Source organism: Lonchura striata, chromosome 29 (assembly GCF_046129695.1).
Source record: "Lonchura striata isolate bLonStr1 chromosome 29, bLonStr1.mat, whole genome shotgun sequence".
Classification (NCBI taxonomy): domain Eukaryota; kingdom Metazoa; phylum Chordata; class Aves; order Passeriformes; family Estrildidae; genus Lonchura; species Lonchura striata.
The window spans coordinates 2,857,966-2,884,151 of NC_134631.1; the positions used below are offsets into that span (position 1 = coordinate 2,857,966).

Here is a 26,186-nt window from a genome sequence, read left to right on the forward strand (position 1 = left end):
TTTAATTATTCTTAGTTAATCTGATTTCAATTCTATTTGTTTTATTTAATTGTTTCTCAGATTTGTTTATTTCAATTGTTTTATTTTAATTCATTACTTATCTTTATTATCATTAATTCTTTGTTACAATTTTTTCTTTATTGCAATTACACAATTTTAATTCCAACTAATTTAATTATAATTGTTTTATTTAAATTCAAATATTTTATTTTAATTGTTTTATTTCAATTGTTTCAATTAAATTTCAACATTTATTTTTGTTTGTTTTCAATCACTTAACCATTCCATCTAGTATTATTTACATTATTTTAGATTGTTACTCAGAGCAGCAAAGCAGCAACTTTTGTGCAGTTTTGTGTCTGATTTAGGAGCAGTATAGCCAGCTAGAGTTATAATATTGTCTCCAGCTTTCATACAGCCGGGTGTCCTTCCTGGCACTATTGCCACTCACCTCCAGCCCTCTGCTGCCACAGGCCCGAGCACCACCCAGTCTCCTGCCAGCTACTGGCTCTGGGTAAGAGTTGAGTTGTAGCAGAAGTAGATTCAAATAAATGGGATTCCTAACTTCTACCTGTATGCAGCAGGTCCAGTTGCGGTATTTGAGGCATTTGAAAAGACAAAGATGTTACTACTCTTCCAGCCCTATAAATGCAATGATGTGTCTTTCATGTCCTTTAAGTAATTTGCAATGTTATCATATGATCCTGTTGTATTTTGTTAATGAAGCTTACATTATTTATGTTATAATTTTATATTATTTGCATGTTGTATTAATTTGCTTAAGCCACAGAATTCTCCTTCCTTTTGTAAAAAGAAAAGAGGGAGATGCAGTGGTGTGTCTTTGATTTTTGTTCAATATCTGTTTCCCTCCCCATCCCTAATCTCCTCCTCTCCCCAGTTGTCAGTATTCCCTAGATCTCCCCTAACCCCTCATCTCCAAGTTGTCAATCCTCCTTTACCCTGCCCCTTTCCCTGGAACCTTCCCTGTCATTCATCCTAGCCCCCTCCTCTGCTTCCAGAGCATTCACTGTCTGTTTGGTGAGACTCAAAACCCTATTGCTTATTTTGTGTTATTTCACTTCTCTGCTTCTCCCGATAGGTTTGTGATGGGTTATTTCTGCCCTAAACTCCTCCCCTGCTATTCCCTCATTGGTTGCTGTTCCTACACCCGTCTCCCTGAATTCTTGTCTAAAACCTCTGCTCCCGCTCCCGAGGGGGTCTTGGGTCTCACTGAATAAAACCATCCTGTTCACCCCCAAGTCCCATGTCGCCTCCGTCTGTTCCCGCACCACAGACTGGGACTGCAGAGCTTCGCAGGGGGAGCGGCCGCCCGTTCTCTTCCCTCTCGCCGCCCAGCACGCCTTCCGCTCGGGGAATCGCGGCGAGGGGAGCGCATGCCGCGCCACAACACCACACGTTCCTGGTCCGTGTCCCACGGCCGTGCTCAGGATGGCCACCGTGTGGGGCGTGTCCCGAGGAGGCCGTGCCAGCTTCTGTGGAGGCCCCGTGCCCTTCCCGCCGCGGCTGCGTCGGCAGCTGCGGGGGCTCCTGCTGCTCTGAGCCCGCAGATCAGGGCAGCGTTTGCTGATGGGCTGAGCCCTTCCCAAAGATCCTGTTGGGCTGTCTGACACACCTGGGGCAAGGCATTCCTTCCAACCTGGGCCACTCTTGGGGGCTGGGGGTGGCCCCAGGGCAGGTGGCAGTGCGTGCAAGGGCCCTTTGTGACACGGTGCAGCATGGTCACCGTGGAATGGAACGGGACAGGGATTCCAAGAGCCCTTTGTGACACGCTCTGGCAGAGGTGTTGGCAGTGACAAGGCCACGCCAGAGTGCTCAGTGCACGTGATGAGACAGGACGGGAGAGAGCGGTGCTGTGAGGAGCCCTCGCACAGCCACTCGTTCCTTGCTGACCCAGAGCTTTCCCGAGGTTTACTCCTGCAGGTGAGCTCGTGGCCAGACCAGAGCACTTGGTGACCCCTGGCCTTCCTGAGGCATCTCTTCTGCAGCTGCCCTCGAGGGCAGACCGTGGCATTTGCTTTGCACCGTCCTTGAGAGGAGTTTCCTGTCCTTGTGGCTGGAGCCCCCAGGCCCAGAGTGCAGGACTTGCTGTCCTGTAGCCTTGCCAAGACTTCACTCTTGCAGGTGCCCTCAAGGCACGACTGCAGCACTTGCTGACTCGGACCTTTTCCTTTTCACCTTCTGCAAGCAGCCATGAATCCAGGCAGTGACGTAGAGCTCAGACCTGCGAGGGTGCCCAAGCTGGCCTGGGGCAAGGAGGAGAAAGAAGGCCCTGGAGCTGCCCCAGCACAGCAGCCTGAAGAGCTGGAGCAGTTCCAGCCACTGCAGAAGGGTGAGTGGCAGAGCTGGGCCACAGGGCTGGTGCCTGCAGCCAGCTTGGCCCCATGCCATGCCATGCCACGCCATGCCATGCCATGCCATGCATTGCCATGCCATGCCACGCCATGCCATGCCATGCCATGCCATGCCATGCCATGCCATGCCATCCCGTCCCATGCCATGCCATGCCATGCCATGCCATGCCATGCCATGCCATGCCATGCCATGCCATGCCATCCCGTCCCGTCCCGTCCCGTCCCGTCCCGTCCCGTCCCATCCCATCCCATCCCATCCCATCCCATCCCCTGGGGCCATGCCCATGGACAGGATGGAATAGGGGCCGGGCAGACACCCCACAGCCGTGCTCCGTGCCCTGGGCCGTCGCGGGGCTGTCCCTGCCTGGGCAGCGCAGGGCTGGGCTGTGTTCTCCGGCCTCTCCCGCAGCCCCTCAGCTCGGGCTGCGCTCACTCTTTGCCAGGTGCAGCCGTGCAGCGCACACGAGAGCAGGAACGCACCCGTGGCCGCTTCCGCAGAACAGCGCAGGTACCTGCAGCCATCCCCACCTGGGCTGGGCCTGCTGGCACTGCTCAGCCCAGCACTGTGCTCGGAGCACTCCATGCAGCATCCCGGCCTTCTTGCCCTTCTGCTGCAGATGGTTTGCAAATTCATGAAGAGGATTCGGGAGGAAGAGAGCAGCGCCATGGGCACCGTGCTCAGAGCGTACTCTCCCATCTTCAAAACCAAGACCAGCGCTGCCCTGCTGGATATGCTTGTGGAGGAGGGTCCTTCCAGCCCAAAGCAAGTGAGCAGCCTGTGGCCTGGCTTTTCTCCTCCCAGCAATTGCTTGGCCTCCCAAGCCATGCCTGCTGCTCCCTGGAAGCCTTTGAGGCCATGGCAGTGTGGTGGCAAGGGAAGCACTTCTCTGGGGCAGCCGGGCACATTCCTTCCTCCGGCAGCTTTCCAAGTCTCCCCTGCCTTCTCCAGGTGCCCGCCATGGTGAGGTTCATCCACCAGTGGCTCATGGCCAATGAGTTTCCTGAGTACAATCTGTACAGGCCCCTTCTGGATCTGACAGAGGCACAGCCCTCTGACGTGGTGATGGCTCTCCTGCGTGTGGCCCCATTGTGTGACAGGTACGGGGCCCACCTGCCCAGAGGGCTCAGGGCTCAGCAGCCCTTCCCCCTGTGCAGCCTGTCCCAGGTGTCTGACAAACAGAGAATTCCAGGGCCCTCTGGCTGCTCCCTTTGCCAGCCCTGACCCCTGCCAGCCCCCCAGCGTGCTGCCATGCTTCCCCCCTGCCCCTCAGGGGCCAGTGCCCACAGGGCTGGGCTGCCTGCGTGCTGCCGGTGAGGGGCAGTGGGCAGAGGCAGGGCTGGCAGAGCAGCTCAGCTCCCCGCTGCTGCCCAGGCCACGCTGCTGTGTCCCAGACTCCTCTGAGACAGAGCTCTGACCCCACAGAGCTGCTCTGGCCATGTGGAAGAACATCATGTGCTCGCCCAGGACTGCAGAGCCGGCCATGCTCGTGCTCCTGGATGTGCTGGGGAGCTGGCCAGAGCACAGCACGAGCACCTCCGATGGGGACCACACGGCTGTCCTTGCCCTGGCTGTGAGTTTCTGACTCTGCTGGCCCCAAGGCCACCTCTCCAGCAGCTCTCCATCCTCCCTCCCCCACGGCGTCTCCCTGCCTCAGGCGCTGGGCTGAAACCTGGCCTCGGGGCAGCTCCAGGGCCACCAGGCCCGGTGCTCCCCCTGCGTCTCTCCGGGCCTCTCCCTCCCGTGCTCGGGCCCTGCCACACGGACACCTCGGCACTGAGCGCTGTCCCGGGCTGCTCTGTCCTTTGCAGGCAACCGTGGTGATGTGGAAGATTCTCCAGCTGCCCTGTGTGCCACACGTAGTCACCGTGTGTTTCCCCGGCCTCTTTGTGCATCTGCTCTTCCAAGTGCTCTTCAGCACTCTGGATATGCCAGAGGAGGTCAATACCTTCTGGAAGGGATGCCAGCAGCAACACGGTCTTGCCACCAGCCCCAGCAGGTGCTCCATGCCAGTCCTCCTGTCCCTGCCATGGGCCCAGGGCAGGGGCCAGTGCTCCCAGCGTGACCTGGGCTTTGCTCTGTGCACAGCTTTGCAGAGCAGACCCTGAAGGCCCTGCTCTGCCAACTTCACTATGAGGATGTGGTGGTGGCCGTGGAAGACAAGCGTGGCTGGGACACCCTGCTCTGTGCTGACACCCACCACTGTGCTGTGGGCGTGCTGGCCAGGTGAGACCCCCTGCTCCCCAGCTGTCCCTGGCATGTGTGCCCTGTGCCCGAGGTGCCCCACACAGTCCCCGTGGCCGTGGGCCAGAAGGCCTTGTCACCAAGGGATGGCCAAGGAGGCTGCAAAAGGCTGGGAGAGGAGCGTGCCCAAGAGCAGCAACCTCCCAGAGGGCTCAGCTGCCCCTTGCAGGGTGGTGGAGAAAGGCCAGAGCTCTGTGAGGCAGTCCTGGGAGAGGTTTGCCCCCGCTGGCTCAGGGCTTTGGCTCCTGTTTCCTCCTGTCAGAGAAATGCACCACGCATCCGAAGCCGCGTGTTCCGCCATTGCATTCCACCTGCTCGGGCTGCTCAGCAAGGACACGCCGTGCCGGGATTTGGCCGCCCTGGCGTTCCTTGTGGAGGTGAGCCTGAAGGCCGGCGCTGCCTCGCTGAGCTGCCTCCCGGCTCTCTGCCCTCTCTTGGCCGCAGTGCCTGGGACGGAACCCGCGCCCTGTGCTGCTGCCTGGGCCCGGCCCTGGGCGGTTCTGGGCTCCCACCGGCCGCTCCCCCGTCACCGGCCTGTGCCTTTCAGATCCTGGAGCACCTGAACGCGAGTGAGTGCCGGGACAGCGTCCTGCAGTTCCTGTCCAAGCACCTGCAGAGCGAGTGCAGGGGGAGGCGTCGCTTGGCACTCCGAGGCCTCGTGGCGCTCAGCACCACCAGTGTCTCGGTGAGAAGAGCGCAGGGGCTGAAGCCGTGCTGCCAACGTGGGGCTGGGGAAGGCAGTCCCTGGGGCTTGGCTGGCCTTGGGGCACTGGGGCAGCTGCTGCCAGCTCTCCTGCCTCCTGCTGCAGCTGCCCCAGGGCTTTGGCACAGGCCTTGGGCCCCTGGGCCCTGTGGCAGCAGGATGGTGTTTCACACACTTGTGTTCCACAAGTAGATGGCCATAAGGATGTGGAGCCTGCATGAAAGGCTGGTGGAGCTCCTGCAGGAAGATGACAGCGTCATGCTCAGGATGACCACGGTTCTCCTCAGGGGTTTGTTCCTGTGCAATGGTGCCCCAGTAACCAGCACCCTCGCCCTGCAGCTGGCTGAGGCGCTCCTGCCACTCTTTGACAACGTAAGGCTCTGCGCCTCCAGCCACGGCCAGCGGGTGCTGCCCGCACACTTTGTGCCCTGTGCACTCACAGGCTGTGCCCAGGTGGGCCTGAAGCAGCTGACGCTGAGGCCTTTCTTCCTTCCTTTTATACAGGAGGACAGCCAGGTGCAGTTGTGCTCCCTCTTTATCTTCCGGGAGATACTGGATTTTTTTCCGGAAGAGGAGAGAAAGGTCCTGAAGGCACACGTGCGCCAGAGCCTGCTGCCCCTCTCCTTGCACTGCCACGATGAGAACCAGCGAGTGGCAGAGGTGAGGACTCGGCAGCTGCCGCTGGCCCCTGGCAGGGGCTGGGCTGGCCCTGCCCTGGCGCCTCGCAGGCTGCAGCTCCTGCTGGCCTTGGCACAGGGACGGGGTCCTGTGCCCTGGGCTGTGGGGCCATCTCCACGTCTCTGCTGCTCTCCAGGCTTCTCAGGAAACGCTGCTTTGTGCAGCCGAGTTCCTCAGGAGGAGGGATCTTGTACAGCTGGTGAAGAACCAGAAGCTGTGGCAGTTCCCCGAGTGCCTGGTAAGGAGGGCCGGGAAGCCGCAGCCCCAGCCTGGAGCAGCCCCTGAGCGCGGTGCTCGGTGTGCGGGCTGGCAGCTGTGCCCCTGCCCGCTGCTGCAGCCCGAGGCCGCGCGGGCTCTGCTCCAGGCTCCTGCGGCCCCAGCCGGGTGCCCATGGAGCCCCGGCCCGGGGGGCTGCGGGGCCAACCCTTCCCTCCTGCCGCTCTCTGCAGCTGGCAGAGGACAGCAGCAGCGTGGCCGAGCACCTGCGCCGGGCCCTGCCCTACCTGCAGAGCCCACAGGAGCCCCTGCGAGAGGCGGCCGTCAGGTTCATGGGTGAGCCACGAGCCGGGCCAGGAGGGCGAGTGGGCACAGGGCTGGCGGCGCCGCTGGCAGGGAGCTGTGCCCTGGGCCTGACAGGCTCTGTGTTCCCAGGGACGGCCGGGCGGCACCTGAGGGGGAGGAAGGAAGAGCTCCAGCTCCTATCTGATGGTGAGCGAGGGCAGCGGGCTGCCAGCGGGGGCTGCCGGGGGAGCTGCGAGCCCTGCCCCGGCTGTGGAGGGCTCTGCTCCCTGTGCGGACCAGGGCCGGCGTGGGCAGAGCACACAGAGCTTTCAGGGCACCTGGGGGATTCGTGGCCAGCAGCTTCGGGCTGATCCAGCTGGTCCCTGCTCCCTGCTGGCCATGGCCAGAGCCGGCTGGGATGGCCCTGGCACAGAGTCCCCTCGGGTCCCCTCAGATGTGGGAACTGACCATGGCTCTGTTCCTCTCTCTTTCAGCCCTTGAAGGCTTGGAAAATGACACCAGCGTCGCCGTCGCAAGCCTGGCAGTACAAACATTGTACATCCTCCAGGAAGCAGAGAGAGCTCCATATTCCATCTTTGACAACCTGCGTGGTCGGCTCTGCAGGGCATGGAGGAGACGGCCTCGTCTGTCGGGGCTCGGCTGGCTGCGCTGCTGGAGCTCTGCAGAGAGCTGATTCCAGAGGCTCTGTCTGCTGGGGCCACCCGAGCCAGCAGGAATGTTTAGTTTCTTTAAGATTGTTCTTTTCTTTCTTTTTGTTTTTCTTTAGCTTTAAATATAGGATGTGTTGCTATAGACAGACTCCCAGGATCTTTCTTTGGCTGCCTAGGCTCTGCAGGGCCGAGGGGAAGAGGGTGAAAAGGGTTCCTGGGCTCAGCAAGCTGCCCAGGCATGCAGGGTTGCAGGGAAAATGGCCAGAAGCCACTTGGCCTTTGGTGGCTCTGCTGAAGCCTTTGTGCTGCCCTGTGGGAGGTGTGGAGGTGTGGGGATCTCTGTGAGAGCGGTGCCTGGAGATGGCCACAAGCCCTGTCCCAGGCAGGAAGCGCCATCCGTGTCCTCCTGCCCGTGTGTTGCTGGCTGGATTGCTGAGGGCTCCCAGGTGCCTCTTGGTGGGGCTCCTCTGGAGCTCCTGTGGGGCTGTGGCGCTGCTGCCGGGCAGGTTGGCCGGGCTGGGGAGACCCTGAGGGGACGGGGCCACGAAGGGATGAGGAGCTGTGGGAGCCCTGACAGGACAAGGCAGGGGGAAGGCACGGGGGGGACGTGTGACGGAGTGGGTAACATTGACTCGGGGAGGAAAGTGGGTTGGAGCCAAAGAGACCACTCACCCCGATGTTCATGTGGCAAACAGAGCACGTTTATTCTCAAGCCCTTCCTTCTAAAGGGCCTTTGAAAACCCAGTCTGGATGATTTCAGTGCTCTGATCTCTGTGCCCCTTCAGATTCTGGCCTGGGCAATGCCTGCAGCCTTGGGAGAGATGTGATGGGCCCGGCCCCTGTCAGTCAAACCAGGGCTGGTACATTCACCCCGTACAAGCCAGCCTGCACGGGGACACGGCAACAGAGTGCGAGGCACAGCTCCGGGAGCTCCCCGTGAACCTCAGCTCTGGGACCACTGTCTGCCCCAAGCTTCAGGGGCTGCAGTGGGAGCCCGGCTGGGCTCTGCCCTGGGGCCATCCTGCAGGGACAGCTGCAAACAGGGAGCATTCCCTGCCACCAAGAGCCAAGGCAGGGCTGTAGGGCAGCTGCTCCAGCCCTGACTGCACTGCTGAGTGCTGTGCTCTGGGGCTGGGGCTCCCCGCACAGGGGACTGCACTGGTGTGCCAGAGGGGACACAGAAGCTGCAGCTTCAGCCTAACTGAGGTGGGTGTGTGGGCTGGGAAGAGTGGGGAGGCTCAAGGGGATTCACAGAGCTCATCCTGCTGCAAGGACGAGGAAAAGGGAGCAGGAACTCAGCAGTGAGGAGAGCTGAGGGCTGGAGAGCAGCTCTGAATGACAGTAAAATCCCACCGGACCTCTGAGACATTGCTGCTCCTCAGCCAGTGACAGGATGAGTCCCCAAGCCTGGGGCTCGGCCTTCCTCATGGTGAGGGGCACCAGGGAAGGCAAGAGTGTGATGGAGACTGGAATGGGCTGGGAACTCACTGGGGGAAAAGAGGGAGCAGTTGGGAAGTAAAAGGCAGGTGGGGGAGAGAACAGTTCAGAGAAGGGCTGAGCTGCTGTTTGAGAAAGCTGCAAAATGTCATTTGGGGTCATCCCAGATTGATTTCATTTCAGACGTTATTGAACAAGTTTATTTTTTGGGTGGCTGCATGTTTTCTTTTGGAGGTGTACACTCTGCAAACTTGAGCTGTGTTGCTGAAATGCTCAAGCCAGTCTGTGCTGCAGGGCACCCCATTTCTCCTTTGGCTGATTGCAGCCCGGTGCTGAGCTCCAGCAGGGCCCTGGCAGAGCCCAGAGCAGCCTCAGCACCTTTAGAGCCCGGCTGCAAGGAGAGAAACCAGAAAGCCCCGTCAGCTGAAGGCTCCTGTCCCCTTGTCCCAGCTGCCCGCGGTGCCCAGGCCATGCTGGCCGTGCCAGAGCTGTGCCCAGAGCTGCCCATCACTGCTGCCTTTGGGAGCAGAGCAGGAGGGCAGGACATGTGCCCAGCCTGCAGCCAGCCACGGCACCTCCAGCCCTCAGCAGCTGCCCAGAGCAGGACGCTCCTGTGCTCGCTGCCATCTCCCCAGAGCTCTGACCCCACCATCCCCAGCAGACAGGACCCACCTCACGCCATCCCCCGCTGGAAGAAAAGCTGCTCCCAAACGATGCCCTCAGCCTTCTCCAAGGGCACGGCCCATCCACGCCGCAGCTGCTCCCAAGCACGTCCTGATCCAGACTGGACCCCACCTGGAACGCTTCCTCAAGGAAAACAAACATCAAATTATTGAAAATAGATTACAGACAAAAAGGGGAAAAAGAAAAAAGGTCAAAGATCTTATCTCTGTCAGGGCCTTAAGGAAGGCCCAACCCCTGCATGCCAGGGAAAAACCCACCATGGGTGAGGGAATCCCAGGCTTTCTCCCTTCCCCTGCATGGCCCCCATGGTGATCCCAAAGCAAACAAGGGCAGTGGAGCAGCCCAAGCCCTTCCTTGCCTGCAAAGCAAAGCAGCCCCTGCACAGGGTCTGGAGTCCCACCTCTGCTCCCACCATGGGGGTTTGTTTGTGTCGGGCTGGCTGCCCCAGCCCAGCCCCAGCCCGGGGCACGGGGGGTGCTGGGGGCTGTTGGCAGGGCCAGGAGCCCACTCCCATTTCGTACCCACCCCAGCCCATGCCCCAGCCCTGCCAAAAGCAGCCTGGCAGCCGACTGAAGGATCAGCTGCATCCGCCCCAGCAAAGGGGAACCTTTGGTTCCCAGCCAGGCTGTGCAATGACCAAATCTGGGAGCATCCCCCTGCGTGTGGACTCATCTGCAAATTCCCTGTGGAACCTGGCTTTGAATGAGATGTCAGAATCAAAGTCCACCATCTTCAGCCTGCCGCTGGTCAGGTGGAGCAAGAGGTTGTCATCCTTGACGTCGTCCTCGCTGTCCCCAGCAGCAGCAGGGCCCGACCCTGCTCAGCTCCCGAGATCAGACGAGACCGGGTGCTCTCAGGGCGGTGTGCCATGGGCACCTGGCAGCCCCTCAGCAGCGCCCTTCAACCCACCACAGAACCCTCCAGGCACAAGTCCTGAACATCACGGGGGCCGCACACAGCCAACAGGGATGCCCATGCCCACAAGAAATTCCAGAGACAGACCAGAGCTGTCCTAGTTTAGGGAATATTTGGGAGAAAATCCTCTGGAAGGAGCCCCCAGAAAACAAACCCCCATGGCCCCTCCCCACCCACCTGGTTTGGGAAAAAATTTTCTCTGAGAGAAGTGGAGAAGAACCTGTTTATTTAACAAACAAAGCACTCCCCAGCACTAAAACAATTAACAACATCAGATGACAACAAAACTCTTTCACCACTCTGCAGAGATGACAAATCCAGAAAGTGCCTCCTGGGAGTGGTCACCCGGGTCTGGGTACTGGGGATTCCTCTGGGCACTGGGGATGGCTGCTGCAGATCAGAAAATACAGGCTTCTGGTGTTCCTTGGGGTTTCCCAGATCCCAGTCCGGAGCAGGCTGGATGGTATTCCAGAAGAGGAAAGGAAAAGAAACAGTCCAGGGAAAGAATTGGACTGCTCAGCTAAACTAACTAGGAAGCAAAGGCAAAAGCAGAAGCAAGCCAAGCAAGCAAGCCAGCCAGCACTGACCTCTTCTAGACAGCAGATCATGGGGGGAGGTGAGCCGGCTGATAACAAGGCAAAACAAACCTTCACTTTCTGAGTCAGTTCTGAAAGCACAGAACAGAATATCAAACATAAACAGAACACACGACTGGGGACACAAACACCGTAATGTCACCCTAGGACATTCCACCCCTTATCTCCATATCTTCAACATCATGTAAAAATTCCATCAAGTTAAAACTTCTATCTTTCACTTGCTCAAACCTTTGACACTTACACATTTCTTTCTGTCTCATGTCTGTGTGTTTTCGTGCACAGACACTGGCAGTAACATCCAGCAAACAGTGATATTTGCATGAGTCTCACCCCACAATCAGATCCCCCTGAGGTACACATCGTGTTGCTCCATCTCTCTGCGTTATCCACCATGTATAACCTGGTCCCTGAGCAAAGACAATCCCACAAATGGGTTTGTCTGTACTCGAGGCAGAATTGATCCACACTGATTTCCCTAACAAACCTCTGGCATGTGCCACTGGGACTTTATCTCCATCTGCTATACTTAGGGGCTCAGATTGGGCAGGACCTGCTCGATTGGTGGAACCTCGGCTGTTAACTAACCAGGTGGCCTTTGCTAAATGTTGCTCCCAATTTTTGAAAGATCCCCCACCCAATGCTTTTAAGGTGGTTTTTAACAGTCCATTGTGCCTCTCCACTTTGCCTGCAGCTGGTGCATGGTAGGGGATGTGGCACACCCACTCAATGCCATGTTCCCTTGCCCAGGTGTTCATAAGGCTGTTCTTGAAATGAGTCCCATGGTCTGACTCAATCCTCTCAGGGGTACCATGCCTCCACAGGACCTGCTTTTCAAGGCCCAGGATGGTGTTACGGGCTGTAGCATGAGACACAGGGTAGCTTTCCAACCATCCAATGGTGGCTTCTACCATGGTGAGCACGTAGCGCTTGCCTTGGCGTGTCTGGGGCAGTGTGATGTGGTGAATCTGCCAGGCCTCCCCATACTTGTACTTGGACCCCCGCCCACCATACCACAGGGGCTTCATCCGCTTGGCCTGTTTGATGGCAGCACAGGTCTCACAGTCATGGATCACCTGAGAAACACTGTCCATGGTTAGATCCACCCCTCGGTCTCGTGCCCACTTGTAGGTGGCATCTCTGCCCTGATGGCCTGAGGCATCACTGGCCCATTGTGCTCATAGCAACAGCCAGTGGTTGAGGCTCACAGTCTGGTTTAGCTGCTGGCTTAGGCTCCCTGTCTGGGTTAGCTGCTGGCTTAGGCTCCCTGTCTGGTTTAGCTGCTGGCTTCCAGCCGGGGCTGTTGGCTGCAGCCTGAGTGACTGGGATAGCTGCTGATTTATCTCCCTGCCCCCCTTCCTCTGTCTGCTGCCCTACAGTGTCTAGCAGGGCGTGATAAGCACATGCCAGGGCCCAGCTCGCTGCAATGATCTTTTTCTCCTTAGACTTATCATGGCATTTATCTTTCAGGTACCTTGCCACCTCAGCTGGATTCTGAATTTGTTCACATGGGAAGTCCCAGGCTATAGGGTCAGAAAATTCCTTTAAGATTTGGCCCATATGCTCCCATTTCTTTCTTGAACTCCCTCACATCTCCTGAGAGGTACCTCCATATAACCTAGTCCCAGAATTTGAGTTGGTTGTCCCTGCTGACCAGCACTGGGGTTAGGGATCATTCCCAAAGCTACTTCCCTTCATGGATATAGAGCTTGCCCTTCCCTTTCTCTTTCCCCCCTTGTTAGACTACGAGTAACGCAGCGATTTTCCTCAGGGACCGGCTCTGGGATTTCTACCTCTTGGTTCTCAAAATCTCCCCCTTGATCTAAATCGGGGTAGACTGCGGGTGGTTCTGGTGGGGGTGGAGGAGGAGGAGGGATGTATGGTAGAGGGGGTGCAGTTGGAACTTCCTCAGGCTTTTTATTTTTCTTTTTCCCTCCCTGGGTGCTTCAGGCAAAAAGTTTTGCTCTCGTTTCCCCCACTATCCAGAGAGCAGCATACTTGCTCTCTTCCATATCAAAAGGTTCTCTAGAGTTTACATAAATGTTTAATGCCTGGTAAATCCAGACCTTGAAGTTTCCAACCACTGGCCAAAACAAATTATCACTACAGATGTGTTTTCCTCCCCATACTTTTATACAATAATGTATCATTTTTGCTCTATCCTTTCCTCGAAGGATATTCATCCCAATATTTTATCATTAGACCTAACGGACTGTCAGGGGGGATCTGGGGAAGCGTTACCGGGGTCCCGTCCCCATGGAAGCAGAGGGCTTGCTTTTCCTCTGTCCCATCTCCCAGGACACCTTCAGGCACACACACACTCGCGGCCGCTGTTGGTGCCCAGCCCCTCGCGGGCTCTGCAAACCGCACTACTCAGAGCTCTGCCCGTGCCTCGTCCTACAAGGACGTCTCACGCGTTATGTCCTGGGATCCCAGCCCAACCCAGCAGATCCCCACTTTTATACTCACGCTGTCCTGCGTCTTCGCCCGGCTTCGTGCACAAAGATTACGGGGTTACCGGGATCCCTTGTGCTCAATACCGAATTTGGGTTCGTCGGTAAGGGTCTGGGAAGGAAAAGCCTGCACCAGGGCCGCTGCAGAGGCAGCGGGGCGCCTCCCTGATTAGGAATTCCCACCCGGTCACCCTTATCCGAGTCACGGCACCAAATTTGTTATGGACAAATTCAACTGGGGAGGCTAATTACAGATAAATCAATTAACAAGAATTTATTAAGCAAGCGGTATTAAGCAAAAGAACAGCGCAGGGTGGCCAGGGAGCCTCTGCTCTGCCACGGAGCACCTTCCCCCTTTGACCTTTTTGGTTTTATAGTCCCTTTTTATTTCCAGTTGACGTATGTTCTCTCGATGCACTCTGCACCGGTGCAATTGGTTGCTGGGGGTCTTTTTTTCTGCCCTTGGTGGTCATAGGAATGAAGGCTCCTCATCTTCCTTGCAGATTGTCCTTGGCCTAAAAGTCAACTTGTATATAATTAGTTACACAGTCTTCTATGCTAGTTGCATTCCCTACTCAGTTCAAATTATCTCCTTTAACACTCATTCTGATGAACAAAGACCATTTTATTTATTACACCCACTCTCTCCCAGTGCCCCCCAGCGTGTCCATCTCTCTGCTGCCCTCGAGCTCCTGGCCCGGCCCCAGCCGCCTGCTCCCATCCAGCTGAGGTGGTTCCAGGGCCAGCAGGAGCTCTCTGTGGTGGCCACCGACGTGCTCCCCAACGGGGACTGGACCCACCAGCTCCTGGTCCTGCTGGAAACCCCAACCCGGGCCAGGGTCACCTCCACCTGTCAGGTGGAGCACGTCAGCCTGGAGCACCCCCTGAGCTGGCACTTGGGTACAGGAGAGGAATTGGGGGTGCTGTGACAGCCACTGGGATGTGCTGGGAGCAACTGGGAGGGAGTTGGAGAGAATCTGGTTTAAACTGGGAGGGGAGGTTGTGGGTTTGGAAGGGCTAAGAAGGTGTTTGCAGGATACTTGAGAGGATGGGAGGGGGTTCTGGGGGTCCTGGTGGGCACTGGCAGGGAGTTTGGGGGCGCTAGGTTTAAGTGGGAGGGAATAGAGTGAGCCTGAAGGAGTTGGATGGAGATTGGGGATGGAAAAGCAGAGATTGGGATGAGGTTGGTTGTGCTGGGAAGAGACTGGGAGAGGTCTGGGTGAATCCTGGTAAGGCTGGGAAGGGACTGGGAGAGGTTTTTGGGGTCCTGGGGCAGTGGGGTCAGCTGGAAGGAGGCCGTGGGATCCTGAGAGGGACAGGAGGGGAGACTCCGAAGTTGGGCTTCGTCTTCCTGGCACTGGGAATCGGGTTCTACCTGTGCAAGAGAGTCTGGGGGGTCCCGGGGGGTCGTGTCCCCCCTCCCCTGGAGTGTGAATGCTCCACCCGAGGCCCCGAGCCGGATGTCACCCCCCGTTCTCTGCCCACAGAGCTCCTGAGCCGCCGGCGGCCGCAGCCGCTCCCCGTGGCTCCTGGCCCGGCTGCGACCCCCGCTCCATCCCCACGCTGATTTTGGGGGGGTCCTGTGTTCCCCAGCCCTGCTGTCACTCTGCCCCTGCCCCCCTGCTCCCAGTGTTCCCAGTAAAGCTTCCCAGTTAAACCCAGCCCAGTTCATGGGGGCACTGGGGAGGGACTTGGGGGGACCCCACGGCGGGGCCGGCACTGGGCAGGGAGGGCGGGTCCAGGTGGGGAACACTGCCTGCTGCGGGTCTGCCCGGCAACTGGTGAGTCATCAGCCCCGCTCGCTCTCATTGGCTGACTCTTCTCCACCGCGTTCTCTCATTGGCTGAGGAGAGGCCCGGCAGTGCAGAGAAGGAACGGGAGAGATCCCGCCCCGAGCACCGGCACGGGGACAACAGACCCAGCCTGGGCACAGGGAGGGAATTTATTACCAACCAAACCACGGCAGCACCAGGAGAAGGGAAAGAAATCCCTCCAGCACCTTCCCCCAGCCAACGGGGATCACCCACAACAGGGTTATCCACCATGGAGAGACGGGGACATCCGAGTTTAGAACAAAGCCAATTTTATTGAGTGTACCAGGTGTTTATACAGGGATTTACTTGTATGGTGCTTCTAGAGGGCTCTGTTTTTGGTAACAATTTCCCATTGGATACACATTCTTGGTGACATCCAGTAACCTGGGAACATTTATCTTATCACAAAGTCTCACACCATGTTGCCTGGCCACTTCTTGCTCAGGGAGACTTAAACTGTGTCTGTGTCTCCCACAGTTTCTGCTCAGTCAGGCCTCAGATATCGGGCCCCTTTATCAGCTCCATTGCTTTACTCTCTGTTTTATTCCCCATACGGGGACACCAGGGCTCTGCCCAACGGGGGTCACTGGGGATCATCCAGCCCGGATCCTCCCATGGGGGATGGAGCTGCAGCAGCACACCAAGCTCTTCCCTCACTTTCTTCCCTCACTCCAAGCTCTTCCCTCACGTGGGGCACTCACAGGGCTTCCCTTAGTGGTGCCTCCGTTGGTGCTGGGTCAAGTGAAAGCTCCTGGAGAAACTCTTCCCACACTTCCCACACTCGTAGGGCCTCTCCCCGGTGTGGATGCGCCGGTGCACGGTGAGGTGGGAGTTTTGCTTGAAGCCCTTCCCGCAGTCGGGGCAGCGGTATGGCCTCTCCTCTGTGTGACTCCGCTCATGTAGGAGGACACTGGAGCTGGTCTGAAACCTCTTCCCACACTGGGGACACTCGTAGGGCCTTTCCCCAGTGTGGATGCGCTGGTGTGCTCGCAGGTGTGAGCTCCTCCCAAAGCTCTTCCCACATTCCAAGCACTCATAGGGCCGTTCCCCAGTGTGGATCACCTCGTGATTGATCAGGCCAGACCTGTCTATGAAGCCCTTCCCACACTTCCCACACTCGTAGGGCCTCTCCCCGGTGTGGATGTACTGGTGCTCAGTGAGGCTGGAGTTGTGCTTGAAGCCCTTCCCACAGTCGGGGCAGCGGTAGGGCCTCTCCTCTGTGTGACTCCGCTCATGTCTGAGGAGATGGGAGCTGGTCTGAAACCTCTTCCCACACTCTCCACACTCGTAGGGCCTCTCCCCAGTGTGGATCCTCTGGTGCTCGATCAGGTTGGATCTCCAGCTGAAACCCTTCCCACATTCCAAGCACTTGTGGGGCTTCTCCCTGCCATGAGGCTTCTCCACCAGCTCCAAGCTCCGCCTGGATCTCCGCCCGCCTTCCTGGCTAAGGGGGGCTCTTTCCTCCCCGCAGCTCCCTGGGCTGGGTTTGCAGCTCCTCCTCCTGCAGCATCTCCGGGGCTTTTCCTCCACCTCCATTCAGCCACGCCCTGGCAATGATAAATCCTGGTTTGGGGGAAAAAAAAGAGGGGAGCAGCTTGGACTGGAGGTTACTCCTTGCCCAAGTTCATCTCAGGAAGTCATTGGGAATCTTGTGTCTGTAAGAACATCCAAAACACCAAGTTTCAGCACAAAAATCCCACAAACTTCAAGACACAGATCAAGCTCAGAAACACCATGATTCACCCCGTGAAGATCGTGGATCCATCTCCATAGTCACCTGCTGCATGTGGGGGGAGCAATGCTACTGGGGCTGGGGGGACACTGCAACTAGAAGGAGTGGTGGAACCTTCTACTGCTTCCTCTTTCTGCTCCTCCTCCTCCTCCTCTTGTGTCGCTCTGCTTCCTCACACTCCTCTTCCTCCTGCTATTCCTCCTTCTCCTGCACAATCCCACTCTCTCCTGCCACCTACATCGTTTGACCATTTTGTTCCTCAAGCCTGCTTCTCCTTCCCTTCTCCTCCTGCCCCCAGGCCCAGCACCCACTGCCGGCTCCCTCTTCCCCCCACACCCACAGCATCCCAGCGCAGGGGCAGGGATGGAGCTGGGGCAGGTCGGGCTGGGGCAGCGCTGGGCTCTCGGCCGCTCCCGCCCGCACTCGGTCCCCACTGCAGCCGCTCCCGCCAGGACAGCGCGGGGGGGCCCGGCCTTGGCGCTGCCCCACTCCCACCTCCCCAAATTCCCCTCGCGGGGCCATGGGGCCGAGGGGGGGCGCAGGTGGGTCCAGGTGGGGAACGCGGGGAGCTGCGAGTCTGCCTGGCAACTGGTGAGTCATCAGCGCCGCGGGCTCTGATTGGCTGAGCTCTGCCCGAGCCCTGGGGCTGCAGCACAGAGGGGACACCCTGCTCCAGGGGGGATGTCCCACAAACGGGGGACCCCATGGAAGGAACCACAGGAAAGTGTCTTTACAAACAGATGCTCTGAAGCTGCTCGGAGATAGGGCTAGAGAATTGTACATAAGGGTGTGACAGGAGAATCCATTGGTTTCAGAAAATGTTATTTGATGACACAGACTGCTGCTCAGCCAAGGTCTTGCTAAATTCATTAACTTGGAGAAGAACAACAAAGCCTTAACAGAGCCATGAGTATCATCTGCTATACAAAACTGGGGTGCATATGAAAGGGGTAAGTAGTAGGTGGGTTGAGAAGTCTGTAGCTCTCAAGTATTTCAGCCAACACAGAACTGGAAAGGGAGATGCAGCTGGGAAAATTAGGATGAAAAAGAGACTGTGTCCTCCAGCAATTGGAGAGATCCCATGGCCTGAATGTCCCATGGCCTCTCCCTTTTCTTAGGAATGAAATTACTTTTACAGGATTCCTCCGTCTGCTTTGTGGACAGAATTCTCTGCTGATGTCAATTTTTCCACACACCCTGGGGCCCATCCGGAATTCCTTCCACCCTCCGGGGCGGCGGGCAGGGAGTGCAGCTGAAGGTGCCTCACCCACTTTGGGTGATCAGCTCCCTTGGCTGGCGGCGGCACCGGGGATTGATTGGGGACCCGGGAGTGACCAGGAGACAGATGAGTGACACATCAGGGGGGTCTGTGAAGAGTCAGCAGGGAGAGAGCACTGAAAATCTCATCAGTGAGTGCCCTGGGATCCTCGGGGAGTGAACATGGCAGGGCACCCATGGAGGGGAGAAAAGGGAAAGCCAGGGAGGGGTCCTGGCCAAAGGGATGATATCCCAAAATGTCTCTGAAGGGTCCCTTGGGAGAATACTGAGGAAGTGGAGAAGGGATTTGGACAACAGGGGATGGATGGTGTTGGTGTGCTTTGAACGAATCAGGTGAAGGGGAGTGTGCAAAAATATGGTTCAGGCAAGAAGCAGCAGGAGGAATCTATGTGGTAAGAAAAAGGATTATAGCAAAGAGGAGGAAGAGAAAAATACACTGGATTGGGATGTTTTTCCACAGAGTCTTAACCTCACAATTTGCCAGCTAATATTTTGAAGTCCCAGTTGCCCAAGACAGGAAAAGCAGGAGGTCAGGATGCCAGGGGTTTCTCTGCGGTGGCAGCGGCAGCACCGGGCGCAGAGGTGCGGCACCGGGAGCACGGGCTGGGGCCTGTGGGGAGCTGCGGGGCCGGGCCGGGGCTGTGGGGCAGCCGGGGCTCAGCGCCGGGCGCTGCCTGACCCCACCAGCCCCGGGCAGGGCCAGCAGTGGCCCCCGGCCCCCAGGAGGCTGCGGGACGCCCCGGCCGCTGCCCGGCCCCGGGGAGCTGCCGGCCCTGCCCGCCGGGGGGGCCGCCTTTGGACACTGCGGCAGGACAGGCACCGGCTCTGCCACACGGGCTGGGCAGGGACCCTGAGCACAACGGGGAAAACAAAGGAACAGCTGGGAAATGCAGAGTGCACATGGAAGGATCAGGATTTGCTGTTCAGGATTTGCTTTGGGTCCCTGCAGAAAGGAAAGGTTTTGCAGAAAGCTCAGCAGCTCTCACAGGATGAGCACCCACAGGCAGTGACCGGGGCTGCAGGAGTGGCACAAGAAGGCTCTGCAGCACTTGGGCACAAAGGCACAGCAGCTGAAGCAAGAAGGGATGAGCAAAAGGCCAAGCTGAAGGCAAAGGCCACGGCAGAGTTCCCACAGGCCCTGAGGGATCAACCCCAGGGCCCAAGGGGGCCCCAGCACCCAGGGCATGACGGGGTCGGCCACAAGCACCTGGCAGAGGCATTGCCCTCCTGGCCAGGGCAGAGCCCACCCAAACAGCCCCTGGGAAGGAGTCAGGGCTCCAGCTGCAGCCCACAAGGACACTGCAAGCACAGACAGCAGCACCCTCAGCAGGAGCAAGTCCACCCCTGCATGGACATGGATTGGCAGGGCTCTCTGAGCTCCCATCCCACCGGGGACCCACCACACTGGAGCCCTGCAGAACATTCAGGCTGCATCTACATCGAGAGGAGGCCTCTCCTGATGGACACAGGGGCCTCTCCATCCACTCTGAATCTTACACCTAAGGGGGGAAAATTGTAAAGGTATGTTTAATTATTAAGGGAATAAATGGGAAAGCTGAGCTGGTGTCATCTGTTCAATCACTTTTAGGAGCTGAAGAGAATAGGTTTGAAATAAACTAATTTATTTCTCTTCCTACTGTCATTTTTATGAACCAGGAAGGAATTTGATGGTGGTATTGTAATATTGTAAAAGGTGATACAGAGGCTATTGCTGCTGTACCTTTGTGTCAAATATCAGGCAAGGCCTGTGCTGAAGGGAACCCAGAGGTGTGGGCAGCCCCAGGGGGAAAATTTGATGTGGAGCCTCTCCAAGTTACTCGGAAGCAACCAGGACAAGTGAGGGCTAAAAGCAACACCCTGTTCCAGGGGAGGGAAGGAAGGGCTCAGCCTGGTATGGAGTCCTTGCTAAAGGCAGGGCTCTTGGAGCCAGGGATGTCTCCCTACAGCACTCCTATCCTGCCAGTCAGGGAATCGGATGGCTCCAATGAGGAGGACAAGGAGAAGTGGCAGACAAAGCCCCTGTGAAATAGCTCAATTTGCTATCTAAAAAATACCTTTTGAGTATCTGAAAAAGAAGTGCAAATGCTGGAGAAAAAGGTTAAACATTTGAGAAATAGTGGGACTGAAGATTCCTGGTGGATTGACCCAGAGAGGGTCTGGGCAATCTCAGAAGTAACATTTCCCAGCACCAAAAACGAGCTGAGACAATTCGAAAGATTAATAGGGAATTACACAGCCTGGATTGAGGATTCTCTGTTCCAGCCAGAACATTGTAGGACTTTTTAATCCCACACAGCCTCCATGCTGTGGTATGGACAGGAGAAAGTGAGCAAAACTTGGGAAAATGAAGAACCAAAAATATTGATGCCTCAGCTGGGGCTCTTCCAGACTCAGAAAAGAAATTGGAATTGTAGGTGAATGTTCAACAGGGCCATGCCAAAGGAATCCTTGGGCCAAAATGTTTCACCCAGTGGCCAGAGTGGCCTCATTGCCTGCAGAATTATGCAGCCACAGCTTCAACGGGAACTGAGGCCCAAAACCTGATGACAACAGGATCTCCAACTGTTCCAGTCTGCCATCAAGGTCAAGCTTTGATAACCAAAAGAGCCTCGCAACGGATGAGCAGTGCTCGGTTATTACAGTGTGAAACTTGTGCAGTGGCACAGGAGGATTCAGAACTGAGGACAGGGGAAGGGTTTAACCCAGCCTCCTGTTTGAACAGCCCACAGAGGGGCTGGGAAGAAACCCAGCACTGCATTCAAGTGACACAGCTCCAGACCCAGCCTGGGGGAGATTCAGGAGACATTGCCTGGCCTGAGGCAGAAAATGTCTTTGTGGATGGCTCTTCAAGGGCAGCAGAAGGGAAAAGAGTTCCACGACACGCTGTTATTGAGGAAAGGGAATCAGACAAAGTGCAGGTTACCCCCATGGTCAGCTCAACCAGCACAGCTGTGTGTGCTTGTAAGAGCCTGGCACTGAAATGCCCTGAGCAGGAAGGCTTCAATATCTTCTGGTGACCCCATCTCACCTAACAGGGGGGTAAAAGCAATTCTGACTGCTCAGCAACCACTGGATCACTTATTAAGGTATTTCTAAAAGACGTAATTTCAAGAAAAGGGATTGTGGAAGAAACAGACTCAGAGAGCAGAACTCATTCTCCAGGAAAGATCCTCCAGGGGGCTATGGGAGCTTTAGGAATACAATGGGACCTCCAGAACCCCTGGCACCCCCAGAGCTCAGGCTGGGTACAAAGAAAGAATGGGGAAAGAAAGAAACACCTTTGGAAGCTGGGGATAGAAACCAAGATGCCATGGGGACGGCTTTTGCCATTGGCTTGTGCAAGAAGAAGAGTCAGACCCAGGGCAGATATTCAATTATTTCCCCTTGCAATTGATATCAGGAATTCCTTACCCTGGGAATTCTCCACCTAGTGCAGGGTGCAGATAAGGGATGCACATTTAAAGCAGTCTGTGGCCAGAATCCTGTCTCTGGTGCAATCTCTCCCCCAGGAAGCTGGGCTGGCACAGAGCCTGCCTTGGCACTTTGCTGCTGCCAACATCCAAGCAGGACATGGGCTCTGCCTAAGGAGTGCAAAGCAGCACCACTGGTGGCCAAGTGGCGTGGCCCATGCCAAGGGGCCCCGAGGCCAGAAACAGCCGCCAGCACAGCTGAACACGGGGGGACCCCTCAGCCTGGGCTCCAGGTCTCTGCAGCCCCGGAGATTTGCACTTCCCGCCTGCAGCAGGAGGATGGGAGGCCCCCCTGAGCCTGCACTGAAGGCAGCGCAGCAGCAGCCAGGGCTCCACAGCGGGGCAAGGCCCTGGGCCTGCCCACACCTCCTCTGCTGAAATCCTCGGCCTGGCCACCCTCCTTGGGCAGCTCCAGCCACCGGGGCCAGCCCTTGCTGCCACTGCTGCAGCTTCAGTGCTCTCTGGGCCTGCACTGCCACAGCTGCTGGGGACACACCGGGACAATTCCACTCACACTCACACTGCATTAGCTGGGTTGGTGGAAAATGTAGCAAGTTTCATTAAAAAAAAAAATTATTTCTCTACTCAGGCTTGCTTTGCCTTGGCCTTGGGGAAAGAAATGTTAAAGGTTTTGTTAAGGGATGTTACACCACTCCGTGGAGATGAGTTTAACATCTCAACCCACTGGGAATACCCCAAAAGATACCCACAAAACATCAGTGCCCAGCAGCAAACAGCAACCAACACCTACCCCAGACACTGCCCCCGGCAGAGTTAGAGGCACCTGGTCTGCAAAAGTCTGGGAAGGAAATCCAGGAGTTCGAACCTAATTAACATCAGAGGCAAAGAAATCTGGGTCCAGTAGGAAACCAAATACTAAAAACTACACAACTTGGAAGCAATGAACATTAAACCAATGGATTTAGATTAGTTCAGACTGTATAAATTTAGGAAAATCTAGTAAAACTCACATGTCATGGGATAATTTTCTCTGCACAGCCGGCCTATGTGTGAATGAAATGATTTCTGTTGCACATCTTTGCCAGAACCAAGGAATGCCTTGACTCTCTAGCACTAAAGATATTGTTGGAAATTTTTTTTCCCTGCAGTTTCAGAGACAAGATTACACTATGAGAATAATTTTCCGTAATAATTGTCCTGGCTTGTAAGATAAGCATGTATTCTATATGCCATCTGTTGGAGGTTGGGCAGTTTTCTTATCTCTTCCAAGAACAATGTCTCCCTCTGGGGAGATATCTTCAGTTCATGGACCATCGATAGACTCACTGCATGACCTGTAAAGTTACATCATCCCATTGTGAGATGCTCCACCCAGAGGGAGGAGCCAAGCACCCCTACCTGCATAAAATCAGCACTTTTTGGGACACTGAGCAGCTATTAGCTAGATTCCCAGAAAAGCAGCTCTTTTCTCTGCTGGATTCCCAGAGGAAGACCAAGCCCAACTACTACCAGACCTCCAAAGAAAACTCCACCCTTCTAGAGATCACCAATCCAGCAGCATTTCATCTGCCACTCCAGGAAAAACAGCCACCATTTAACTAGACTACTGCCAACACCCTAACTCCTCAGGGTGTTAGGTTTCTGACTCTATCACTAGTTTTGTTTGTACTAATTACATTTTTATTGTTATTATTTTTATTTAATTTTTCTCCTAATAAGGTACTGTTATTCCCATTCCCATATCTTTACCTAAGAGCTTTTTTTGAAATTGTGGTAATTCGGAGAGAGGGAGTTTACCTTTTCCATTTCACAAGAGGCTTTTGCCTTCCTTCACAGACTCCTGCCTTCTCAAACCAAGACAGAGCCCTTGGACAATCTTCCACCCCTGTACCTGAATTCTCCTCCCCAGGCTCAGGCCCCTGTGCCTGCACCAGCGGGGCACCCGCCTCAGCCTGCACAGGCACAGGCACCGCCGTGTAACACACAGCCCTCGGCTCCGGTGCTGCCGGACCCATCAGGTCCCTCCCAGCCCCACCTGCACCACAACAGTCAGACGATCCCGGGCACACACCTCCCCCTGGGAAAACTGCTTATCCTCCAGCTAGCAGAACACGGTGCAAGACACGGAGAGAAAACCATGATGATAGTGAGGAGGAAGGGGACAGGCCCAGTCTTTACCCTCTAAGGGAAGTACCAACCGCTCCCGGAGTCATTGGGTACGTAAATGTGCCGATCAATATGGGAGATGTAAGAGCTTTCAGCAAGGAAATGCAGAAATTAATGGATAATCCTCTAGGGGTGGCAGAGAGGCTGGATGAATTTTTGGGGAACATCATCTATTCATATGATGACATCTGCACCATTCTAAGGTCGTTATTCAACGCTGAGGAATGGGACATGATACGGCAGGCTGCAATAAATGATTGAGAACACAGGAATCCCCAGGGAGGGAGTGGCACGAGAGAAAGCCTGAACAGAGGCCATCATAGAACACCCAGGCAGAGAAGGATCAGTCTAAAATGATAGGGCTAAGGAACATGGTAATACAGGGAATTTGGGGGCTGGTACCAAAGGGACAGAACATTAGTAAAGCATTGGGGGAATGCCAGGGGAGGGATGAAATACCCACCAAATGGCTGGAGAGGCTGAGAAAGAGCCTCCAAATGTATTTGGATACCAACCCTAATTCACCTGTCGGGGCTATTCTGTTTAAAACACAATTTGTTGCTAAATCATGGGAGGACATATGGAAAAAGCTAGAAAAAAGAGAAACTTGTCAAGAGAAAAGCCTCCAGGAATTGTTAAGGGAGACACAGAAGGTTTACATAAGAAGGAATGATGAAAAATAAAAAGCACAGGCAAGGATACTGGTGGCGCAATAAGGGAAGTGCAAAAACAGGAGCAGATACAAAATCCCGGAAAGCTGGCACAAACACAACAGCCCCAGGGAAAACCTAACCCCTCTCAGAAGAAAGGCATAAACAAACAGGTTAGCAGCCCTGAGTGCTTTTACTGTAAACAGAAAGGGCACTTTAAAAGAGACTGTAAGAAGAGAATGAGGGATGAACAGATCTTCCAGGAGGATTAGAGGTGTCAGGGGCTTTATAATTTGGGGTCCAGAACACCTGGAGAGCCCTTGATAAAATTAAAAATTAGACCCCAAAAACAAGAATTGGTGGTTTTGGTCAATTCAGGCGCAGAAAGAACTACAGTTCAGCGACTGCCACCTGGATGTACTAAAAGCAAGGATTCAATGGTGGTCATTGGGGCTAAAGGGGAACCCTTTAAGGTTCCGGTTTTAACAAATGTGGAAATAGAAAATAAGTTTTATCTGGGGAACATAGTACTGGTAGAAGAAGCAGATTATAATTTACTGGGGGGGGATCTAATGGTAGCTCTGGGGATAAGCCTGATAGCACAGGACTCCCAGCTCACAGTAAGTTTATACAAAATAACCGCTGAGGACAAAAATGAGATAAATCCCAAAGTGTGATTTGGGAAGAGGCGGGGAGGTTAAACACTCCACTCAGGAAGAGGCGGGGAGGTTAAACATGGAGCCAATTCACACTGAGATCCAGAGACTGGAGGATCCAATCAGGATTAAACAGTACTGCATTCCCATGAAAGGCAGGAATGGACTGAAGGCTGTAATAGAAGATCTAATAAAGAAAGGCACATTGGAACTGTGCATGTCAAGACATTACACTCCTACCTTGGCAGTACAGAAGGCAGATGGTAATTACAGGCTGGTGCAAGATTTGAGGGTGGTAAATCTATTCTCTGTACTCACCAAACCTATTTGGACAAGCCCTTGAAAAACTCTTAAGTGAGTTTGTGCCCGTTAAAGGGACCAAATTACTACAATACGTAGATGACCTATTGGCAGCCGGACTTAGGGAGGAGGATGTGTGGGACCATAGCACTATTAAACTTCTTTGGGGAAAAAGGGTTGAAGGTCTCAAATTGAAATTACAGTTCACAGAGCCTGAGGTCAAGTACCTAGGGCATTGGTTAACAAAAGGTAAGAAGTTGGATCCGGACAGGATAACAGGTATCATTACTTTACCCCCTCCATGAACAAAAAAGGAGGTCAGGCAGCTGCTGGGGCTTCCAGGATACTGCAGGCAATGGATCGAGGGATATAGTGAGAAGGAAAAGTTTCTTCATGAAAAGCTTATCACGGACAAGCTAAAGTAGACAGAGCAGGATGAGGAAGGTTCCAAGAAATTAAAAGAAACCCTCGCAGCAGCTCCAGAGTTGAGCCTCCCTGATGTAAAGAAACCTTTTCAGCTGTTCCTGGACATCAGTAATCACACTGCCCATGGGGTTTTATCGCGGATTGGGCAGAGGCCAAGAAGCTGGTGGGGTATGTATCAAAGCTTTTAGATCCTGTAAGCAGAGATCTTACCAAGCAATTGTAGCAGTGACAGTATTGGTGGAGGAGGCTAAGAAGGTGACTGTTACAGAATTTCTGAGAGAGAGGGCATGATTTATGTCTGGAGTGAGAATTGAGCTTCCCCTCAGTCTAGGCCACAGATTTGGGGCTTGTGAGGCCTTCCAGCCTCCGACACAGTTAGAAATGAAGAGCTTGTGGCGCAGTTTGAAATTGTATTAAGGTGTGATGCAACGCACTGGGCTGTCTGGGTGTAAAGTAGTATAGGTTTATAGTGTAAGGTTTA

General features: G+C 55.3%; 3 protein-coding genes across 3 annotated transcripts in view; 2 read left to right on the forward strand and 1 right to left on the reverse strand.

Annotated features, from left to right (window-relative positions):
- Positions 1 to 26,186, forward strand: part of LOC144247629 (uncharacterized) — a 391,071-nt gene that overhangs the window by 327,386 nt on the left and 37,499 nt on the right. The gene's annotated exons all lie outside the window — the stretch shown is intronic.
- LOC144247620 (uncharacterized) overlaps positions 1 to 26,186 on the forward strand; it is a 660,598-nt gene that overhangs the window by 79,230 nt on the left and 555,182 nt on the right. The window lies entirely within an intron of this gene.
- On the reverse strand, positions 15,324 to 16,602 carry LOC144247600 (uncharacterized). The gene has a single exon (XM_077788892.1). The coding sequence runs from the start codon at positions 16,600 to 16,602 to the stop codon at positions 15,778 to 15,780; it is 825 nt and encodes a 274-aa protein (XP_077645018.1). The 3' UTR covers positions 15,324 to 15,777.